At 42.2% G+C, this 21,882-nt stretch overlaps 1 protein-coding gene across 1 annotated transcript in view; it reads left to right on the forward strand.

Annotated features, from left to right (window-relative positions):
* The window catches only part of grapa (GRB2 related adaptor protein a), a 30,868-nt gene extending 8,986 nt beyond the window's left edge, over positions 1-21,882 (forward strand). Inside the window, exons 4-5 of the mRNA XM_084370407.1 lie at positions 10,178-10,346; positions 20,665-21,882. Coding sequence (XP_084226533.1) covers positions 10,178-10,346; positions 20,665-20,850 — 355 coding nt within the window. The 3' untranslated portion in view covers positions 20,851-21,882. The remainder of the gene's footprint in view (positions 1-10,177; positions 10,347-20,664) is intronic.

Here is a 21,882-nt window from a genome sequence, read left to right on the forward strand (position 1 = left end):
TAATTTGGTTGTGATGAAAAGTTTTAATTGCCACTTTAAAGTGCAGGAGAGGAGCTGTGATTCATTCTCACAGACCTGAATGATTTTACGACTTCAAACTTATTAGTCATAAACAGTCACCGCTATTATCTCTTTTGTGTTCTGGTGTTGCATTTCTCAGGCTTCATTTCCAGCGAAAAATTTAATTTAATTAACCTTCACAAAGCAGTCAACGGGTTATCGAACAGAGCCGTTGTTGCTCATCATTCCAATGCAGTCAGATTATGAAAAACTGCAAACCGGGGACAAGGTTCATAGAAACAGTGAAGTCACGACTGCAAACATGTGAGAGTGCAAGTTTTTGGATAATCAGGTAATTGAAAGGTTTCAAATGCCTTATTCAGCCAAAGAAGTAGGATAAAGAAACACTTTATTTACTCAATTTGAAGATGCTTCACTTTCAGTGGGTGGTGATTAAATAAAACACTGGCAACAAAATAATAACTCCCGCATGCTTCTTAAACTCCTGGAAAAAGCCCTGGACATGACCTCAGCATCCTCAGTAGTGGTTCTGCCTGGGGACCTTTGAGGCTGTCAAGCCGGTGACCACAGTTCACGACTGTGTTTCAACTTTTGTAAGTGTGACATTACTGGATATCTTTTAGGAGATCTCGGAACAATTTCAAGCTGTGTTTACGCCACAAAACCCAGTGTTGTCAAAGTTGGTATTTTAGGCCAAAACACGATCTCTTCCAAACTCTAACCAAATGTTCCGTGATTTGCAAAAATCAACCCAAGCGCCAGAAAAAATGTTTGCTAGGTACGTTTCTGCAAAACCACAGATAAGTTCAAACCTGACATTGCTGCTAATTTTCTATGTCTCTCTCGTCACAATGCTGCGCTTATGGTCTGGCACATAAACCACTAGATTGGGTGAGGCAAACATCATGATTTGGCTTAAAATAGCCTACCTGTTACCACTTGACGCTCTTGTGTCGGCTTGTAATAACACCACCACAACCCCTCCCCCCCCGGGCGATTGGGCTGCAAAAACGACATTGCGCAATATTGGTCGTAAAAGCTTGCTGTGCTGCGAATTAGAGATTCATCGTCCACAGGCAGAACAGAGGGAGCCATGTTTGAATAAGATTTTTGTTCAGGATACTGAAACTGATAGGCGGTTATGAAAGAATATGTGAGGGGGGACTAGGTTCAGACTATGCCAGCGAAACTGTCCCGATGGGTTATTTAGTAGCTTATTTTTGGAAAGTGGAGCAAAGTAATGTCAACCTAGACTTTTACATAGAGAGATGAGGAATCCATTATAATTAGCTGGGCTTTCACAGCGCTCTTTGACTCAGCAGCACAGTCACCCAAAGGATCTTCCACAATCCTATAAATCTTAGATCTTTTATTTTGAAAAAATCACGTCGGAGAAACAGAGCTGAGGTACAGCGACACAGTTAAAAGGCAGCATGTTGTGTTCCTGGTCCCATTTTTCTCGAGTCGTTGATATTTTTCACACTTTTCGCCCGGTGGAGACACAACTTTCACTTTTCTAAATGTAAAGTCTCACTTCCTTGTTCATTGTTCTGCCAGTATCAACTCTCTCAATATCAGTCCTTCCACCTACATTTCCATCTCACAGCTGAATGTAACAATTGGCACGGCCTGTGTGAGTCATCAAAAGACGCTGTAGGAAATTAGCAAGTGAGGCAAAGGCGAGCACTGAGGGAAAGTGCATCCACGAGAGGATTACAGTGATATTTTTAACTTCATTATTTTAGATGTGGTTCTTTTGTTTGTCAGGAGGCTTGAGTTGCCTTTACTTCTTAAGACACCACCTGATACAGGATATATGTGCATATTTTCTTTGAGTCGGCTTCTGTTTGATAGCTGGATGTCTGGCTGTGCGATAGAGCTCAAGGTTTCCTCACCACAGCTCGGTCCGATCTGTGCTTTTGACGCAGTTTTAAACAGCGTGGTGGTCAGCCCACACCCACGCCCGCATGCTCATGCACAAACAATTGCACATTTGTTTTTCTCCTTGGTCTTTCTCTTGTGTCAGGTGAAGGTCGTGTAGAACAAAGTCAATTTTCTTTGCTTTCACATTCGGATTTGGTTTGCCAACATCTTTGTGTGTGTGCACGTGCGTGTGTGTGCACGTGTGTGTGTGTTTTATAGCTTAACTCTTTGCATTCTCTCTTGTTCTTCCGGGCCTTGATCGAGGTGTCTTTCCCTGAGAGCTGCTCTTAAACTTTCCTTCCACTGGTTCCTAGTGTGATAACGGTAATATCAAAGAAGATACTTAATATTTGCAATATTAATGAGGTAACAATACAAACTCAGACACATTTATGTTTTCCACAACTGAATAAACAAGCTGTTCTCAGAGGAAAATAACGATCCCCAAACACTGTTTGAAGCTAGAGAGGTGGCAGGGTCCGCCACATATAAACAAAGTAAAACAGTATCGAGATTTCTTCCTCAAAACGACATAGGTCCCCTGTTTTCTCGGCCTAAACCACCATTTTCAGCCACAGTAAAAATCGTCCTTGCCACCCAAAAACTCCCCACTCCCCTACTCTGCTGCTCTGCTCTGCTCTGCTACTCGCATTGTGAACTTCAAACAGCACTACCAATGGGAATAATGTTGCCTGGTGACATACTGTAAACCTGCTCGCTGAAATGGCTCACAAACACTCATGAGAACAGACATTTCAGCGTGGACTCCACCATTTCTTGACATGGCCTCAGATATCACTGACTCACACTTCTAGTTGCTGATGGCTCATACAGCAAGTGCTGAATCAGGATGTTCATTCAAGCTTTCTTGTCATCCGTCATCATTATCGTCTCCAAAGTGGGACCATAAAGGGAACTGACCCTTTGGGCCACGCTTCTTTTACAGCTACATAATCTTCTTTAAGCTTTAAGCAACTCGCTGCGGGTTCAGCGTTCCACGAATGTCATCATCCGGGGGGACAATTTCACACTAAGTGACCCCCAGACGACCCTCAAATAAAAGTGGGTTAGTTTTGTTTTTTTTTAGTTGGACGAATGAAAGCATGCGGAGAAAATGTGGTTATACAAAATACATGACAGGGAAGAAGAAGAAGTGAGTCAACGTTATGCAACACCATGTTGGAATAAATGCATGGCGTGCAGCAATTGGCTTAATTTCTCCTCTCATTCCAAGTTGTGTTTTTGCATTATGCATCCTCAAGCCACTGAAGCTATTGTTATTTTGGGAAATACCAGAAGACAGTTAGCTTAGCTTAGCATAAAATCCTGAAAACAGGGGAAAAGAGCTACCCTCGCTCTGTTTAACAAAATCCACAGTTAGTTGGAGCACTGGAGGGTTTGGAAATAACATTAACAATGACATATTTTGTTGTTTTACTTCATAACTGCCGCGACTGACCTGGTCTCTTTTTTTCAAACGTCCAGCCTTCACAGCTCACGCCACATCTCAATACCACAGTGCAGTGACCAAAACAGAATTGAGAGAGGCTCGAGCGAGACGTAAACACAGAGGGAAATAGAGAGATGAGGGGAAAATCTAAAGAGAGACGAAGAAATACAGCGGTAAAGAGCAAGCAGTGACTGCAGACAAAACAGCAGAGGGAAAAGCTTATGGCGGTTGGAGGGGGCTGCATGGTTTCTCTATTTTCAGATATTGACTGTGGAGCTGAAATAATACTGTCTGCTCCTCTGGGAGGGAGATAAACCCTCCAGAGGGTCTCGTCCTTTCTTTTCTCTATCTCTTTTTATTCAATATTTTATCAATTTAGTCTAGCCTATACCTTTTCTCTCTGTCCATCTCTTCTCTGGATCTAGTAATGTAGTGATATATCAAAAGTTTTGTGAAAGAGCCCGGAATAAAAGCAATAGTGTAACATAAAATCATAAATGCCTGATATTGCTCCGACTGAGAGGGCTCCGCCTTCATATAACTTCATATGACTTTAGTCTGAGTGTCCGCTCTGATGCCTGTTCGTTAATTATGAAGCTAACGCCAGCAGCAGGTTGGTTTAGCTTAGCATGAAGAGTGGAAACATGGCGAAACAGCTCCAAAAAAACGAAGAATCTTTAAAGCTCAGCAATCAATGAATTAATTTGGACGGAGCCAGGTGAGCTGTTTTCCCGCAACTCCAGTGTTTCTGCTAAGCTAAGCTAGTCAGCTTAACAAACTCTCGGCCAGGAGGTGAAAAAGCAAAATGTCTAACTGTTCCTTAAAGAGTTTACCATATACAACTCACAAGGTTTGCATGATAACAAATATAAAATCAAGGAAAGTCAGCGTTGCTAACTAGCTTTCCCACGTCGCTTTAGGCTGGTTTGGCAAGTCAGAACTTGGAGAGTCAGCTTGGCAAACTAAGCAAGGTAGAAAACAAGACTTAAAAAGTGCTAAAAGTCTATTTACCACAACTTTCTCCTTGTGTAATTCATTCGCTTCTGTAGTTTCAGCTTAGCTTCGGGGTTTGTTAGTCTAATGTTGCTCGGCTGGAAAACCTGTGGCTCTTTGGCTCTGTGTGATGAGATTTGACTAAACGGATTACATTATTTCCTTCCTTGAAGCACATATGGCTCTGGCAAACCTTTCCGTGCCTACTCAAATTTATATTTATGACAGGAGTTGCTTTATTGCGGTTAAAAAGTTGCTGAAACGGGCGCAATTCCTCCTGAAAATCGAACTGTATCTGCAGTTTTGATCCCGATCATTTAAGTTTGCCCTAATTTTTTAAAATTACTTTAAAGCGTAGCTAGAGGGAGCTGAAAATGATACAAGTTATATAAAGATGTCCTTTTAAAAGCAAAAAAAAAAATGCATTTCTGCATTTCTTGGTGTTTGTGTAGATGGATGGTTGTTTACTCTATGATGATAAGTGACTGGAGAGGAAGCCCTACATCTCCCTCTCTCTCAGGCTCATATCATCTCTGTCTGAGAGGCTTATTGAACCATCAACACCCTTTCGACTAAATTGCCTCCACCAAACATCTTTTATCATTCTTCACCTCATTCGCTCCATCCGCCGGCTGCTGCCTCTCCTCGCCCTCAGAGCGCCAACGCACACGACGCACACACTTCCTCCCTCCCTCCTCGTCCATCTATCAAAACAGGTCATGCCGATGCTTTATTGATGCTGCAGGAGGAGCTGAACCTCACTCACTTACATGCTTGGCTGACACACACTTAGAGAAATCACACGCATGCACACACCGACGGCCACTACGCTCAGCCTGTGACACATGAGACACAACTCACACACAAACACACACGGGGGTCGGCACATGTAAACACTGATGCAACCGCTGATTTGCAGCACGGGCTGACACACACTCTGATACAACTCCACGACACCGCCATCAGTTACTGACACACACACGCAGTCAGCGAGTTGAATTGACAGCTGGAGGTGTCAGTGCGACTGTGTGAAGTATTCCAGACATCTGCAGCGGTTAAGAAGCCGAACGGCAGATTAGAGAAGAGGAGGGGGGTTGGCAGGATGAGAGACAGAGGAGAGAACAGGGAAGTGAGAATAGATTGACGGAGAAAGTGGAGAGAAAGATGGACAGATGACCTTCGCGAGTCTTGAAATGTGCTTGCGCAGAGTAAAAGTTTTTTAAAAAATAACTTCTGTCCTCATCTGGAGCGTATATCTGTCTCTGCGCGCTCTATCTCGACATCTATTTCATTTTTCCGCTGTTTCAATCGTTCTCACTCTCACTCCGTCTTAATCTCTCACTCTCTGGCTTCCTTTGACTTGGAAATAGAAAATAATCTCTCCATCGCTGTGGGCCTTAATTACACTGGATCAGGGAGATGAGAGGGCAGTGTGCGTTCTGTGTGTGTGTGATCAAGTTGAGACAGATGCTGTCTGTGTTACGCACACTGGTTCTCTAATGTCTCTGGGTAATAATTAATAAAAGAGACGTCTATCTACTTGACACCACCCAACACTGATATAGCTACAACATTACATCTGCTATCTTTCCTCCGTCTCCTCCTCCAACAGCTTTACAGCAGTATTTTTGCTGGTAATTGGTAAGAGTTTGTATTTCACCATGACGATGTAAAGGATGTAAAGGACTCCGAATACAACATAGTGTCACTGCAGTTCGTGAAATTGTCGCGAAATATAATCTCCAGGATTCATGAACATGGACACAAATTTTCCATTTTCGAGTATCACAAAAAATGACAATTTGTGCCTATGTGCTAGAATCCTGTAGATCAATTTTTTTGCATTCTTTGAGAAACTGCCTTAAAACAAAGTAGATCAATATGAGCAAAGGTCGCTGCTTTTATCTGTGAAAAAGCTCCTCTCATTTCACAGCAGACACCATTATCCCTGAACGCTCGCCGTTTGATTGACAGCTCATTTGAGCAGATATGAGCGTCTAAGCCCGCCCTAGAGCCTACAACAGACAATGAGTAGTAGTGTAGACAAGTGACCCACTCTCTCTTCTTTCTTTCTTCTTTCTGAGCCACTTACATGCCAGCCTCCAGATGATTGATGCATCATGTAGCCAATGAGATTTCAAATCCTGTAATATATGTATATATGTTTATTACAGCTTCTAAAGCCCTAAACTTGGAAGTTATGCAAGTGTATGTAGTGTATGCATTTTGCTCTTTGAATAGCCCACTGAAGCATTTGTTTTCAACTATTGTATATGCACAAAGTTTGTGTAAATAAGGAAATAAAGAGCTATATAATGAGTTTTTGCACCGTTACTTTCAGGCAGGGGTATTTTGAGGTCATAAAATAGCATTTTTTGCCAGGCACCAGGATAGTACCATAGGTAGTAGCTCATCGGAAGGCTTATTTTTAGCCTTAAAACATGCCTGTACTCCAAATTATTCCACGTCACCTTTGAATTTGCTTTGGGCTCGACTGGAATAGGTATTTCAGGATCATTTTACATACATTTCCATGAATAAGAAGAGGTCAGAGTTTATGGAAATACTATTATTAATTTCCATTGTTCATGACCTTATAACAGCATGTGGGAGGCAAGTTTGTAGTATCGATTTTAATATTTTGTGGTTTTCATTATGATTGTTAGCTGTAATTTTCCCACAGTTCATCTCAAATGTGGTCTGAAAAGTGCATTAGTTTGTGTTTTAACCCCCAGTGGTACAGAGGTGGAGTAGTGTTTTGCACAGCACTGCAGGGCAAATCGAGTGTGAAGATGTGATGTTGTGGTTTAAGTGTTGCTCCATGAATATTTGAAGCTATTCAACTGTGTGGAGACGCTCCAGGAATTTTTTGGTTGGATTTTTTTTTTTTTTCAGAACCGGCTCAGCAGGAGGTTTCACAGTTTGTATGTGATTTGCAAAATACAAGAATAAATATTGGAGATTGGTTTTTGTCTCATGTACCATTATAGTATCTGTAGTAAAATGCTGTCATTGATTTTATATGTGATAGCATTTTTGTTTAGTTTTACTTCTACTACTTTCTATTGTATCATTATCACATTGAGCAAGATTAGAGTTTTCATATCGGAGTGCATGCATCATCTTATCCTTACTGTCAGTCAGCATACAACCAGTGGATGACTGGATGAATGGAAATCTCTTTCAGGAAATAGGCCTAACCCTTAAATGTTACAGGTCTCATATTATGCTCATTTTCTGGTTCATATTTTTATTTTGGGTATCTACTAGAAAATGTACATGCTTTTATGCAAAAAAAAACACAATGTCCATTGCTGCAGCACCTCTATTCATCCTTTGTGCGTCCGTCTCTTTAAGACCCCCTTCCAAAAAGTCTGCTCTGATTGGTCAGTTCTCACAAGCAACTAGACCTTCTTTATAAACAAGAATGGAAATCTAATTTTCTACAATATGGGAACTTTAAAACTTTTATTTGGAACATTTTCATTACAATCAGGACATTTTTTGTATTATAAACTTTGCCCAAGTCCCTGTTAGTTATGGGGTTATTGTTGCAACAACAGCTGCAGGAAATGTAGCTAGATGTGGCGAACAGGTAGAGCTTACTGATTTCCCCTTTCCTTCCTTCGAAGTGTGGTGTGTTTCACGACATTATTGTGAATCCCCTCAAGGGAAAGTCCTTTCTCCGGCTACATCCTGTCTTTAGCACAAACGGCCCACAATTCACCTTTCACAGGATCTAAATTCTGCTTATTCTTCCTTTGCCATCCGGTGACGACTTGGCCCGGCTCACAATGCTTTTGTATCCCTCAGACAAGCAGCTGCACAGCTGGCGGCAGTAGCGAAGCCCGACCGGTAGGGTGCAGCAGATTGCATAAGACAACTAGGGACAGCGGTGGGGCTGATGGGGATCATTCATGGAGACGAGCACAATTTTGTGTTGTGTGCATGTGTGTGTGTGCGCGTGAGTCGGCGGAGGGATAGGGCCGAATCGAGAGAGGCTGACTTAGACACAGTGGAGCAGATAACAAGAGGAATTGTGACAGAGAGGGAAAAAAGTTAGATAGAAGTCAGATAATAGAGAAGAGGAATACAGATCCACAGGCAAAAGCTGGAGAAAAAAAGACAGATATCGCTGCTGCTCACACAGGACGAGTTCATGCTCAAAGGCTACACAGGCCGGTACAGCGCCAACCCGCAAATAAGTCAAAAAACTTTACATTAAGCTTGAATGAATGTTTTCGACTATTTATTTTTACACTCCAGTGCAGCTTCATCGCGTCTGCGGTAGCGAGCGAGGGTGAGAGGAGAGAAATGAGGACACACGGGGTGAAGCGGAGCAGGCAGAGAAAGAAGGGCAGGGTGGAGGTGCAGCTGAATGCCATCCAGTCATCGGGGAGTCGGGCCTGCTTGTTCATGGAGCTCAGCGTCTGAATAGAGAGAGGAATTCTGGCAGAAACAAGCCGATGCTCATTTATGCTCATCTTCGAGCTTGGAGCAGCGCCAGTCAGACTTGACAGAGGAGGAGTCTGGTGGGAAACACCACGAATGCTATACTGCGTCTGTCCTAAAGCAAAAGCCATTTATAGGAGGAATCAGCTTCATTTCATTACGACCCAATGATGCAACAATGAGCCTCTTACAGGATTACATGTCTTCTTCCAAACATGGGAAATGAGATTGTAACGATCATTAACATAAGCTTGACACACACACACCTACTTCCGTGATGCGTTTAGACATATGGGGGAGTTGTATTGACTTCCGGCTGCGTATTGGATGCAGTTATATAACGGTGCGATCATGGTGAGATGTCCAGATTTCTAAAGATAAGCTGGCAAGTTACTTAGCAACCACCGTAGAGCAGGATCGGGGAGCAGGTGTGATTGCCAATGAACACTGGCCAAACTCTTTTAATCATCACAACTAAGCATGCACTCCAACACTGTGGCTATTTTTGTTTGTGCCACTGACTTTATTTCATTATTTCCTGAGCTACACTCAATTGTGTTCCTCTGACAACATGTATTCATTCAAATTTGATATGAAATGTTACTAAATCAGTGCTACAGAAGAGATTCTCACAGATAATCCACAAACATTCATTTTCTAAGGCATGACACTTCACTTTATTTGCTCTTTTAATTATATTTGAATCTTAATGTATTTATGTGTTCTCTTCATGTACAGTATGTAGCGAATGTATTAACCATTTGTCTGCTTTGGTATCGTTTTGTCTGTCTGATCACTTGTTTTCACCATTTTTTCTTGTCCTATCGCCTCCTTTGGCCTTTGGTACCGTAACTGATTGTAAAAAGATAACTTAATAAAAATGCAAACTCAAATTGGAAATAAGACAATGCTGACTCCAAATGACCTGGCCTGCAGTGAAATGCGTGCCAGCCCTGACAGCTGCGGAGTTAAAGAGGCGACTTTGAGGCCCAAAAGGCCAAGACTTTGGTCTCGACCCAAAGCTGCTCCAAATTAATTGTATGCAAAAAGCAAGCTGTGATGCGAAGACACACACACTGTGAGACAGGACTCAGGCCAGACCTGATTATGTCCGACTGTCTGTCACTCTCCGCCGCTGCAACAGCGTGCTCAACGCAGACGTTACTTCAAGTGTCCCTACACGCCACGCACCACTCAGCTTTTATCTGAAAAACTTGACGACCCCTAAACAATATTTCATTTAACATAGTCAAACCTAGATGTTAACTATTTTGTCACCACAGGTGTTCTTTTACGATGAGAAATTATTTTAAACCTCTCTGTCTGCTTACTTCACAGTTACGGGGACCACGTTCAGCATTTCAAGGTGCTGCAGGATCGCTGTTCTCAGTACTACGTGTGGGACGAGGTCTTCTCCTCGCTGAACGAGCTGGTGGAGTTCTACCATTGCAACAGCATCGCCAAGGAGAGGACCGTCTTTCTGAGGGACCCCGAGCAGTTCGCCAGGGTGAGCATGGGACTCCTCGTTTGGTTGTTTGTGTCTCTTTCTTTCTTTCTTTCTTTCTTTCTTTCTTTCTTTCTTTCTTCACAAGGGAAAAATTTACATTTTACATTTCCATTCATATGTGAAAAAAGCCCATAATGTGATTTTCACATGTGACATTTTGGTAAATGTAGACTTTCTTTACACTTCTTCAAGTATTTCCCCCAAAATAACATTTGATTTTTAATCTGAGGAGATAGTTTTGAAGTTGCAACTGTTTTGATTTAAAAAGAAAAAGTTCTTTTTCCTTCGTATTGTCACGCGACAGATCAAAATGAAGTTTAGCTCTTTCCGTTTCTTTCTTAGAATCCATCTAAACCCACTGGAGGCTTTTAGCACTACTTCTTTTGCTATGTCAGTTTCAGTCTCTTCTTCAAAACATTTAAAACACATCTGTTCTTGTTGTCATCTGTCTCCTCTGTCTTCCGTCTTCAGTTTAAGCCGCAAGAGATTTAATTAAGTATCTGATGGGACTATAAGACACAGTGAAGCAGCATTTTGACAAAAAGTGCGTTTATTTCCGACTGTCGTCAAATCGCACCACATAACAAGCTACCCAGGTGTTCATGTTTCATTTCGCGGTGACTTCGAGGCATAACCAGTTTTCTTTTTTTAATGGAGCTGACAGCTATGGGAACGCTCCATATGTTGGTGAAATATCCGGAGCTGTGACTGTGGCAGCAGGGTTTTGACGTAGAGTTGCAGCTTGTAATGAAAGATCACAGGACTGCCGTCGGTTTGGAGCAGGAACCAAATCAGTCATCTCGGGCGCCGAGCCAGAGGGAGTGAGCACCGCAGCGGCGAAGAAAACTGATTTAAGAGGCAATTATTATGTGTATCAGTCATGATTAAGTTGCTATGTATCAAGTTTGGACAGAACATTAGGTAGCTGTGTTTAGTCCAGTTTTGACTTTAGAGTTTAGGCACGTAACGAGCCGGGCTGAGGTTGTCTCTCACATTAGCTATTCCTGTGCTCCTTTAGTAAAGTGAAAAAGGTACTCGAGCATGCTCCAAGTTAGTTCGTAAAGAACATTAACTATCGATTAATTATAAAAAGCACTGTAAGGGCCCAATAATGCTGTAGGACGACTAGGCGTATCCCAGATTTCGGCGTTCTGTTCAGGGTTTAGTGAAAGACAATAAAAACAACGGGTAGGTAGTTCCCATGATGGTGTCACCTGGGGAGAAGCTGTTGTTGTTGCTATTGTGCAGTCATTAGGCAGGCAGGATCACATTGCATGTTAAGTATTCCTAGGAGTGGCAGAAGAGCCGCACCCAGAGGCGAACCCGGCCGTTATGGAGGGCTGTGATCCACAGCGATCCTGACACGACAGCATGTTCGTTTCACTGCAACACCAGCTACGTGCTAATACTCATCCCATCATATTCACTTCTGGAGACTGCATGGCACCTGAGAGCAGACCGCCATTCATTAGGGGTGCTGAACATGCAGCACGTCACATGGGAAGTCATATCAGGATAAGAAAACAGTGCCGCATGGAGAGCAGATTTGATTTCAAATAGGCAGGAAAATCAGAAATCCAACAATGGGACCTGGGATGGGTCGTACAGAGAATCATGGTCGCCTGAGGATAAATCCTCTGGAGATCCTCTGACTTTTCCTTTAGTTTATTTATATTTGCTGTTTGCCAACCGCACACAATGTTATTGAGTTTGAATGTAGTGTAACGTTAGCTTTCTGGCTGATAGCAGAGCCGAAGGGTTCTATGAGCTGAGTGGACGAGTTTTTCGTATCAGAGGTTCATCCTATTTACTGGGGAAGTGAACAACGTCTCCATTGCATGAAAACCTTGTGGGAATATAATGATTCTTCCAGCTGTCAGTCAAACTCGAGCGTTGCCAGGGAAGCAGAGTGACAGCTTGTGAAAAATAATGTTGGTTCCAGTGAAGTGACTTGACTTGAATTTGTGCAAAGTGTCACGGGGGCGAGGAATAAGGCACTTTTACATTATGCGGTTTACATTTGCTGTTGGTGCCATAAAATGTGTAATTCTCTGATACAATATACAATGCATTAGAGAATTCAGCTCCAGGGACGACTGTCTCAGGGGCTGCATACGGACATTCAGTAATATAACACTGAGGAGAAGGATGTACTATTTCACTTTTAAAGAAACAGAGACATCCGTTTTGTTCACATTTTTTATCCTTGAGCTGCAACAACACTGGAGGACATCAACATACTGCAATTCTCATGAATCTTTAAAAATATGCCCATTGGTATTGGCAGCTCACGTTCTATATAACATACGGCACTTAGCTCATTTAATGCTTCCGGGCATGCTTCAATCAAGGATTAACAGGAAGTGACAAGTTACATTAAGGTCGCATTAGCATTAGGGATGCATCTCGTCATTTGTGGCGATGAGCTCATTATCTCACCAGTTACCAGTTCTTCAGCTCGCCTCTACTCGTTTTTACTTCATTCATTTTGATTGATTTCAACATTTTCCACGTGGGAAAGGTTGGAAAAGCAGAGCTGCAATTTCAAATTCTCATTTATTTTGAATGGCGGATCAGATTTTACGTTCAAAAATATACCAAGTTTGCCTTCTGTTAGACGTGTGTGGCCATTTTTAGGGGGAATAGAAACATTTTGTTTCCTTCAGTCTTACGGCATCAGCCTTTGACTCCGCTGGTTTAATGCACTGCAAGTAAATCAAAAGTAGTGCGTTTGCATCAAAAGGTGCTGGCGTGCAGGTTGCCTGTCACTGCTGCTCTGGGGCACTTTTGAGATAATCAGATGGGAAGTGAGGAGTTTAGTAGCCAATGAGTCATTGCTGTTAATAGAGCTCAACTAAAGGAGGAAATAGCACACATGCATATACATCCTCCTCAGTCCAGAGCACGGATAACATGTTCAAGCAGGTATTGGTATTCTGGCGGAGCAGCATATCCTATTTCTTTCGCTTTTCTCCCATCTTATTTGTATTCCGCTTGAAGCCTGCAGTTGAATGACAGCTGACAGGAATTAACTAGACGTAAAACCTTAAAGAATGGGGTCAAAGTAATATCTTTAAATGCATTGCCTGGAGAAATCACATAATGCACAACTGAATGTGGTTTTAATACTTTTAATGATATATATAGAGAAAAATATCAGTATAGTTAATTATTTTCATGCCTGCATGATCGGCAAAAGCCGTAAATCTGATTGGTCAAAATGTGTTGAGCACATAAGCCTGCCTCAATCTAATGTTCTTTTGAAGATGATCCACACATATTGATCTTTGTGATGTGTGAGTTTTTGTTCAATAAATCTGCTCCTCCAGTAGCAGAGAGCTCTTCTCGCCCCGTTCTTCATAAACTTGCTGTTGTGTAATGGAGTAAAGTGCAGCATTGAAGTCAGCAAGATTTGGGCGCTTCATCAACTTTTCTTTCTCAGAACTTCATTTTCATTTCTAAGACGGGAATGCTTTTCCTCGTAACCTTCATTTATTGGAAGACAGTTTGCCGAGCAGCCGGGCTGCTGCAGTATTTCACCCGGCGGAGCAGGAGACTTTTGGTCCCAGAAATAGATTTTTGTTTCGGCAAAGCAGCTTCTCGCAACTTGCTTTCTCGTTTAGTAGCATCCTGCCTCCTCACACCTAAACAGCTTCATGCGTGATCTAATTCACTGGGGACGTTGCGCAGTATGTTCAGTCCTCGGAAAAAATGCAGCTGGAGCAGGTGCAAGTTAAGAATTTAGCTTTAGGGTGTTTTTGATGCTAGTTAAACTGAAGGCAGTAATCTCATGGGAGAATGGAAAACTGTATGACCCAAATACTGTCGCAATCTAAATCTCTTTAATGTGAGCGACTAACACGTGAAAAAACACCAGGACTTCTTTCAGGACTTTATTTTGAAGTACTCATGCTTATGTAGCTGCACCGTGCACCAACGTTTGTGGAGCTGGTGTCATGACATCGCAATCATTTGTCAAAATGCTAATTCATAACTATCATTCTGCCACTGTCCATGTCGTCTTCGCACTGTCACTGGATCTTTTGCTCTGCCGTGACTTCAGACAAACTCAAGCAAAGTAAAGAGATGTGAGCTCTGGATAAAGAACAAAGAAACAGACGCGCCTGTTTATGGGCGTTTAATGCTGTTATAAAACGGATTGAATTGTTTATGCTTGTTAATTTCATTGCTATTTTATACTCCATTTATTCATGTCATTATATTTTAGTGTGATTATGATGTACAGAGTTAGTGGATTTGCTCTGTATTCCTCATGAATAATCAGATATTGGCAGCCACTGGAGTCTCTTCAGTTATTTTGATAATATAACGGCTGGTGTTCCTCTTAAAACAAACTTAGCTACCCCACCCACATCTTCACAGCTGCTAGAAATGTATCATGTTACCACAAGCCTGCAGCAATAACACTCAAAGTTAAATATGCTGCGCAGTGTGATTTAACTGTGCTTTCATTCAATGACTGGCAATAACAAGTCTATTAAAGAATGTTAAGCAAAATGTATAAACCATGTTGAACAAATTAATTACAAAAATAACAAGAGAAGGTAAATTCATGCTTTTCAAATTAAATACTATCAATGATGTTGGAAAGACGTGGGATTTTTTTAAGTTCGTTTAAAAGCTGATGCTAAACTGAATTGCCTGGTTTAAAGAGTAGGACAAGTGGGAAAGAGTGGATTCAACATTTTAAAAACTCAACTACTAATGTATGAAAGATGTGGACATTATAGTATGAATGAGAAGATGGAAATTGAAAAGAGTATGAGTAGTTGGAAAAATGATGTTGGCTGGGAGCTAAACTGCATAGCTGGTCTAACTTTGTGTTAAGAAGCAGCTGAAGGACTATGAAGATATGGAAAAGAGGGAAATGGTCTAATAAATATGAAATGAAGAGTTAAACAGAACTCATAATGTATGAATGATATGAAACATTTTACAGTTTGGATGGAGGTTCTAGTATGACTGAGAAGGTAAGACTTGAAAATAGGTTGAATAAGTGTGAGAATGTCGAAGTCCTCCGTGTGTGTGTGTGTGTGTGTGTGTGTGTGTGTGTGCGCCTGTGTAGCTGCTCTGTGACTTCTGGCTCAGAAAGTTCATTTCATTGAGACATGAGCTGAGGATCATCCCTCTTTTAGTCTTGCTTCTAACTCAAAGACTGTAACTCTTATTGCTGAAGTTAAGATACCTTCAGACTTTAACCCTGCTGAAGGGTCTGTGGGACATTTGTGTGTTTGGGACAAATTTCTGCCTCCCTCCTGAAATCTCTGTGTTCAGGTTGCACTGGAACTTATGCAGCATATATTTAGCGTTCATTAGGGCCATACGGTACTTTTTCTATGCTATTCTGCCTCAGGTTTAAAGGATGTGGTCACCTTGTTATTCCGTGTTAATATTAAGGGTCTAACAAGCGTTGTGTGTCAGGCGGGCCTTGTGTACATATATGACTGTACAGTCCTAAAAATGGACTTTATATCCATCATTGGACTTCAAACACTGTACTCTGAAATGAGCCAATCAACAAACCCAGAACACTTGACAGGACTTTTTGTTGGTCATATACAGTATCCGTCTCATTCCAAAATTAGCACACTTGCTAAGACTTTTTCATGTACTCTAGGTCACCGTGTTGCTCCGTCCTGTGTATCTGCTTCACAACATGCCCCATAGCTGAGGGTGGCGTGATGGAGGTGCTTTGTTTACCTCAATGGCTACATAGCCCGAGAGGAAATCTGTCATTCCAGGTTGGATCACAGCGGCTTAGTCATGCTTTTATTTCTGTAGCGTTGTTTACTCTGCAACTGTTTTAATGAGAGTCTCAAGGGGTAATTTGTACATTTAGTATTGTCTATTGTAACAGTGCAAATAGACGAGGATTTGGCAACGAGGAAGCAATTAGGAAAAATGATAAATTGCACTAAGAAGTTATATTTTATTATGTTTGGTTTGTAACTCTAAATCTTTTATAATTTTGGACTCATCTCAGTTTTTAATCACTCCAAAATAGCTCGACTATCATTTAAATTGATATTTTTTAACTTAATCTGTGCTTTTAGTTTCTCCTGAAGGTGTTTGTACAGCCAGTTTTCATCTTTATCTTTTAGTCTGGCAGCAGAGCAAAGGGAGCAAAATAAAAAATCCCCATCTTGCCTTTTCTTCACTATGGCTTCGAAGACATTTAGCACATCGCGGTCACACACAGTTCAAGTCAGCCTTCGTCACTACGCTGTAGGTAGACCCACATTAGGAACATTACATTTAGCTCGGATCTGTTTTTTCGCTGTCATTTTTTATTTTTTTTAAACCGAGGGTCAGCTGGTCTTCCTATCTGGGGGCTTCGTCTTGGCCTTCGGCATCAACAAAGCTCCAACGCCCACTGAATTTCTCTCACCGAGTACACGTCTGCAAAGCCCACAACACAGTCCTCACTCCGCTAAGGTTTCCCTTACAGAAACAATGACATCAGAGAGATAACAAGACAACTTAATTGCGAGACGCGGTAAACCTTTTCTCGCCTCGTACACGACACCTAAATTCCCGTTGAGTTGTCCCACATCTCCCCTCTCTGTCTTTGTAACCGGGTTGTGTATGCTCTATGTGCATCTAAATTATTAATGCCATACCCGCTTCTTCAGCATTTCATCTTCCCCTCTCACAGAAGTGTGAGGATGTGACACTAAAAGCACGAAAATACAAGGAAAATACTCGATCTTACATTGTTCCCTTTAGACCTTTAGATTATAAAAAGAAATCCTGTTGAATTCAACCCCTGTACTGTAAACGTTTGATGAAATTAAGCTGATCTCGTCGCTGTTTTCGCTACTTTTTAATCCCTCTCTGTCTCTGACACCCCACATGATCACAGTTACTTACTTTTTGACTATATGGGTCAGTTTCACAGACGTAAAGTTAAATCCGTCGAGGTCGGGCTTAATCTGAGTATCACATTGCAGCGCTTTTTGCGTCTTGTACTTTCTATTGTGTGGTTTCCAAACTAATTCCGCATCAGCTCATTACATGGCCCTCGACCGCTTCTTATCTTGCCATAGCAGGATGGGAAATAATTTCTATATATTTTTTTTTTCACTTCTCTTCCCCAACTTCCCCACAATGTCCTCGTGTCTAGGAGCTCTCTCCTCAAACAAAAGCCTCCTCATGCAAAAGTTTGCCTTCTTTTTAACACCGCGTCATCATCGAGTGGAAACAGAGGCTTTTTTTTTTCTTTTTCGCTTAAATGCGCCGAGTGTGCGCAGAGACAAATCTAGTATAAAGCTGTAGTCCAGAGTAATTCGTCCCACTGTCAGCGCTTGCTCTGGAGAGGCAGGATGACGATCACAAAGCGGCCGAGCAGAGCCGATATGGACCGACGATATTTCTGTATGTCTTTTCTGTGTGTTTGTTCTTGCTCTTGGATGAACCTGTGGTAGATAAAATATGACAAAGACGGCAGAAAAAACTTGATAAGGTGCCCTTCCAGTTCATTATAATACATCCTGACTTTCTGAGCGCTGGTGCCCCCCCGCATACAGCTGGTGCCCCCTTTTGTTTTTGCCCCTGCCCCTGTAAAACAACCACCACTGCACAATATACACAAAAGGTGCAGGACTGCACATGCAAACTCACCGAGCAAACAGAGACTTGCACACACACACATCGAGGTCTAGACGAGATCAGCGAAAGAATAACAGACAAGTCTTGGAGGATTTTATAGATTTGTGGGATTGATAAATGTGTCTGTGTCTCTTGATCCTGATCCTGCTGTCTAGTTGGTGCGTGTTTGTGTGTGCTTCTGCCTGGTTGCCTTTATACAGCATTAGGGCTTGGTCCAAGACAAAACAGTCAACGGCAATAAAGGCCCGAACTGCAACACTAATACTGATGGGAAAAAAAGAAAGAAAAGTACAATATTGGTATTCCTTTCAGTCTCTCGGCTCCCTCCCAGTTCATATCACATCCACTTTTCTCTGTGGGAGTGCAACTGACAGCTCGGCGAGGTTAGTTAAGTTCAAGACGCTCTCCTTAAAATAGCCGCTTTTATTCTGCTGCTCTTAAACTGCTTTTACTTCGCGAGTCAACAGAGATCAGAGGAGGCCGGCTATCAGGGGGGAGGAAAAACACTCCTCTTGTGAACTCAAAGAAAAACAGAGAGACAGAGAGAGCACAACACCTCGACGCACGTCCCCGTCAAACATCACAGATTTACAGAGCGCTGTTTTTAGCATGTGTGTGTGTACACGCGTGCACTCTCAACTCAGCCTCACACACATCGAGGGCCTACCTGCCTCTGTATCAGTGTCTTACTTTGTTTCTCTGTTCGTCTACAGGCCTCCACATTTATGCTGTTTAAATCCGTTGTGGCCTGATTTAAATGTTTCGTATCTGAAGCACAAAGTGCAGCGATAATCTACAGGACCCCTTATTAAGACTATCGAAACTAAAGTACGCGGACAAACTCAAAATAACGGTTAAAGAAAGTCGTCATGTCTCAGAGGGCGTTTGTTCGACAGCATGTCAAAGTGCCAACTAGCTATAAAAATGTCATATGTGACCCAAATGAGAACCTGCTGACTTATTTATCTGCGTGGCTGGCTGTCACATTTCTCTGCCAACATCTTACTTCGCTAAATCAGTCTACCTGTCACTGCCTTTCTGTGTGTCAGTGTGTCACACGCTGTGAAGACACGTCTGTCTTCACAGATTTTGAGATTAAACGTCCCTGAAGCTGCACAGAAATATATAGTTTTTACTTTTGAAAAAAACCTCTATAACTAACCGCTTTCTTGCCAAAGGGTAGAGGAGAAGATTGATGCTGTCATGTTAGTACATGTAAATGATGTATATACAGCCGGCAGCTCAGCTTAATGGAAAGACTGGAAACAAGGTGAGACAGCTAGCTTTGCTTTTAAACAATCCGGCACACATTCTTGTTAAAGGAGGTGTTTTATGCTCATTTTCAGGCCCCTACACTTATTATGGGTTTCTGCTAGAGTAGGTCTACAGGCTCTTATAAAGAAAAAACACATCAGTTTTCTCATAGTGTCGCTGCAGCACTGTGCTCCCCCTCTATCTGAGACGCTCTGTTTTAACATTTTAGTTAGTCAACATGATGAGGTAGGCAGTTTTTTTTACCTGGTGAGCTGGTTCTCCCTGTTTCCAGTCTTTGTACTAGGCTAAGCTAACCAGCTGCAGGCAGTAACTGAACATTTAACGAGTCCTGAGTCCTCAGTGAGGCTGACGACAGGTAATATTTATCTATGTACCATCATCTTATATAAGAAAAAATACATATAACTCCGCTGTCACCTGTCATGTCAATCAGGGAAGTGGCCCCGGTAGGGCGTGAATGGACTGGTTCACCAATAAAGTGACTTTTATAACTGATCGATCAAATATTATCAATCGTCATGCAGTATCTACTTTAATGTCCGTTTTCCTCCTCTGTCTGTGTGCTGCCGTCTTGGTCAGACTCTTCTCATCATATTAATATTAAACAGGAAAGGACTGACGGACCGTGGTCTGGTTAAATAAATGTTAAATGAAAAAGATGAATAAAATATATGCCTACTTTAAAGGAATGAAGACTACATTGCTTATTAAATGGACACAATGTTAGCTGGTCCTTTAACCCGAACACAAGGACTGCTTTTTGGAGCGTACTGTACATCTGGGAATTATTGTTATTCCATGAGGTGTTTGTTTTGCTCCGTTCATAATCGCTTATGTAGCCAAAAAAAGTCAACTTAGTCATTTCAACAAATACATTACTCTGAGTTATGTGTCATATTGGACTGATGACCTAGATTTACATAACGATGTCCTTACTTACTTCTAAATCTCTATCCTGTTGCTACGAACTGACAGTGTTGAGAAAAAGGTAGCATAGACAGACCAGATTAAAGGTATAGTTCAACACTTCGTTTTTTGTTTCGTCAGCCACCCACTGTCATGCCTTTCCAGGAAATATGAAGCTAAAGCAAGCAGCTGATTAGCTTAGCTTGATGCAAAGATTGGAAACAGCTAGCTTGACTCTGTCCAAAGCTACCAAAATACGCCAAGCGAGCTGTTTCCCCCCTTTTTCAGTCCTTATGATAAGCTAGGCTGACGGGAAACGGAAACATTCTTCTTATCTATGTAAGTCTTGGCAAGAAAGTAGCCTAAATAAACTTTCCCAAAATGACTTAACTATTCCTTTAAGTTGACACTAATTACCACACAGATCTCTTATTAAAGCCTGTAAAATTATCAAAAGTTGTGAAGCCAATTCTTCATTAACGTTCTCTTCTCTCTCTCTCTCCCACAGCGTCCTCATCACGCCCACGCTCTCTTCGACTTCACCCCGCACCACCCCTCCCAGCTACGCTTCCTGCGCGGCGACGTCATCGAACTCCTCGACTGCTCCGATTCGCTGCGCTGGAGGGGCCGCTGCCATGGACACGTGGGCTTCTTCCCCCCGGAGTACGTCCAGCCCATTTACCAATGCCAATGACTTGGCGCGTCACTCGAACCTACATCCCCCCTGACCCCTGCCCCTCACACTGCACCCCTGCTCTGCACAACGTTTGGAGCAGACGGCCGACGAGCTGCTCATTACGTTACCGACTCCTCCCTTCTCCCTGTGATCACGAGTTTTCGTCCCAAGCAGCTGCAACAGGCTCGCCAACCGCTTCCACCTGATCCCACAACTCCACCTCTCTTTAAACATGTAAAGCATAAGCGAAGATATGGACCTCGACACTGTGGAGAACTCACGTACAGATTTGCACACGGTCAAACACACACATACTCCCGAGCATAATCATTTATTACAGCTCACCAGCACAGGTGAAGGCTAAATAAAGGCAACACAAACACACTCACACTGACCTGAGTGTGTGGCCCATGGGAGGCTGCGGAGGCTTTTCTCCTTCCCGCCGTTCCCACGAGGAGTTTCCGGTGAGCTGAGCAGAGGGACACAGAGAGTCATTGTGTTGTGAATATTTGGGCCAGACACTCTTTGGATACTGACGCAGCAGATTCCTCTCTCACCAGGCTGGCGTGTGTGTGCGAGTGTGTGGAGGGGTTTGCTTGTGAAACGTGGGTGTGAATACGTGTAAACCCGCAAACTTTATGTCCATGTACTTTGTGTGTGTGTGTGTGTGTGTGTGTGTGGGTGCTAAAGTGAATGCATGAGTGTGTGAGTTTGGTGTGTGTGCATGTGTGAAAGGAGGTCGCTGCGTTACAGTGACTAGTGAGATGAACGCTGCACGGACGACGCTTTGTTTTGAAAATACACAGCTTAAAATGTAATACAACTTATGGATCATTTGTTTGTTTGTATGTATTTATTCTTATTCATGTGTAATCTTAACAAACATATATTACAAGTAAGATTAAACATTGTAAAAAGGTTTTGTTTCTGTTGCAGAAGTTAATTTAAGAAAAGCACATTTTATGTGATTAATAGTAAGAAGTTGGACCGGTCTTCCTTAACCTGTAACGACAAATCATTTAAATAAAGTGAAACATTTACCTCTTTGAA

Source organism: Pagrus pagrus, assembly GCF_965226575.1.
Source record: "Pagrus pagrus genome assembly, chromosome: 13".
NCBI lineage: Eukaryota > Metazoa > Chordata > Actinopteri > Spariformes > Sparidae > Pagrus > Pagrus pagrus.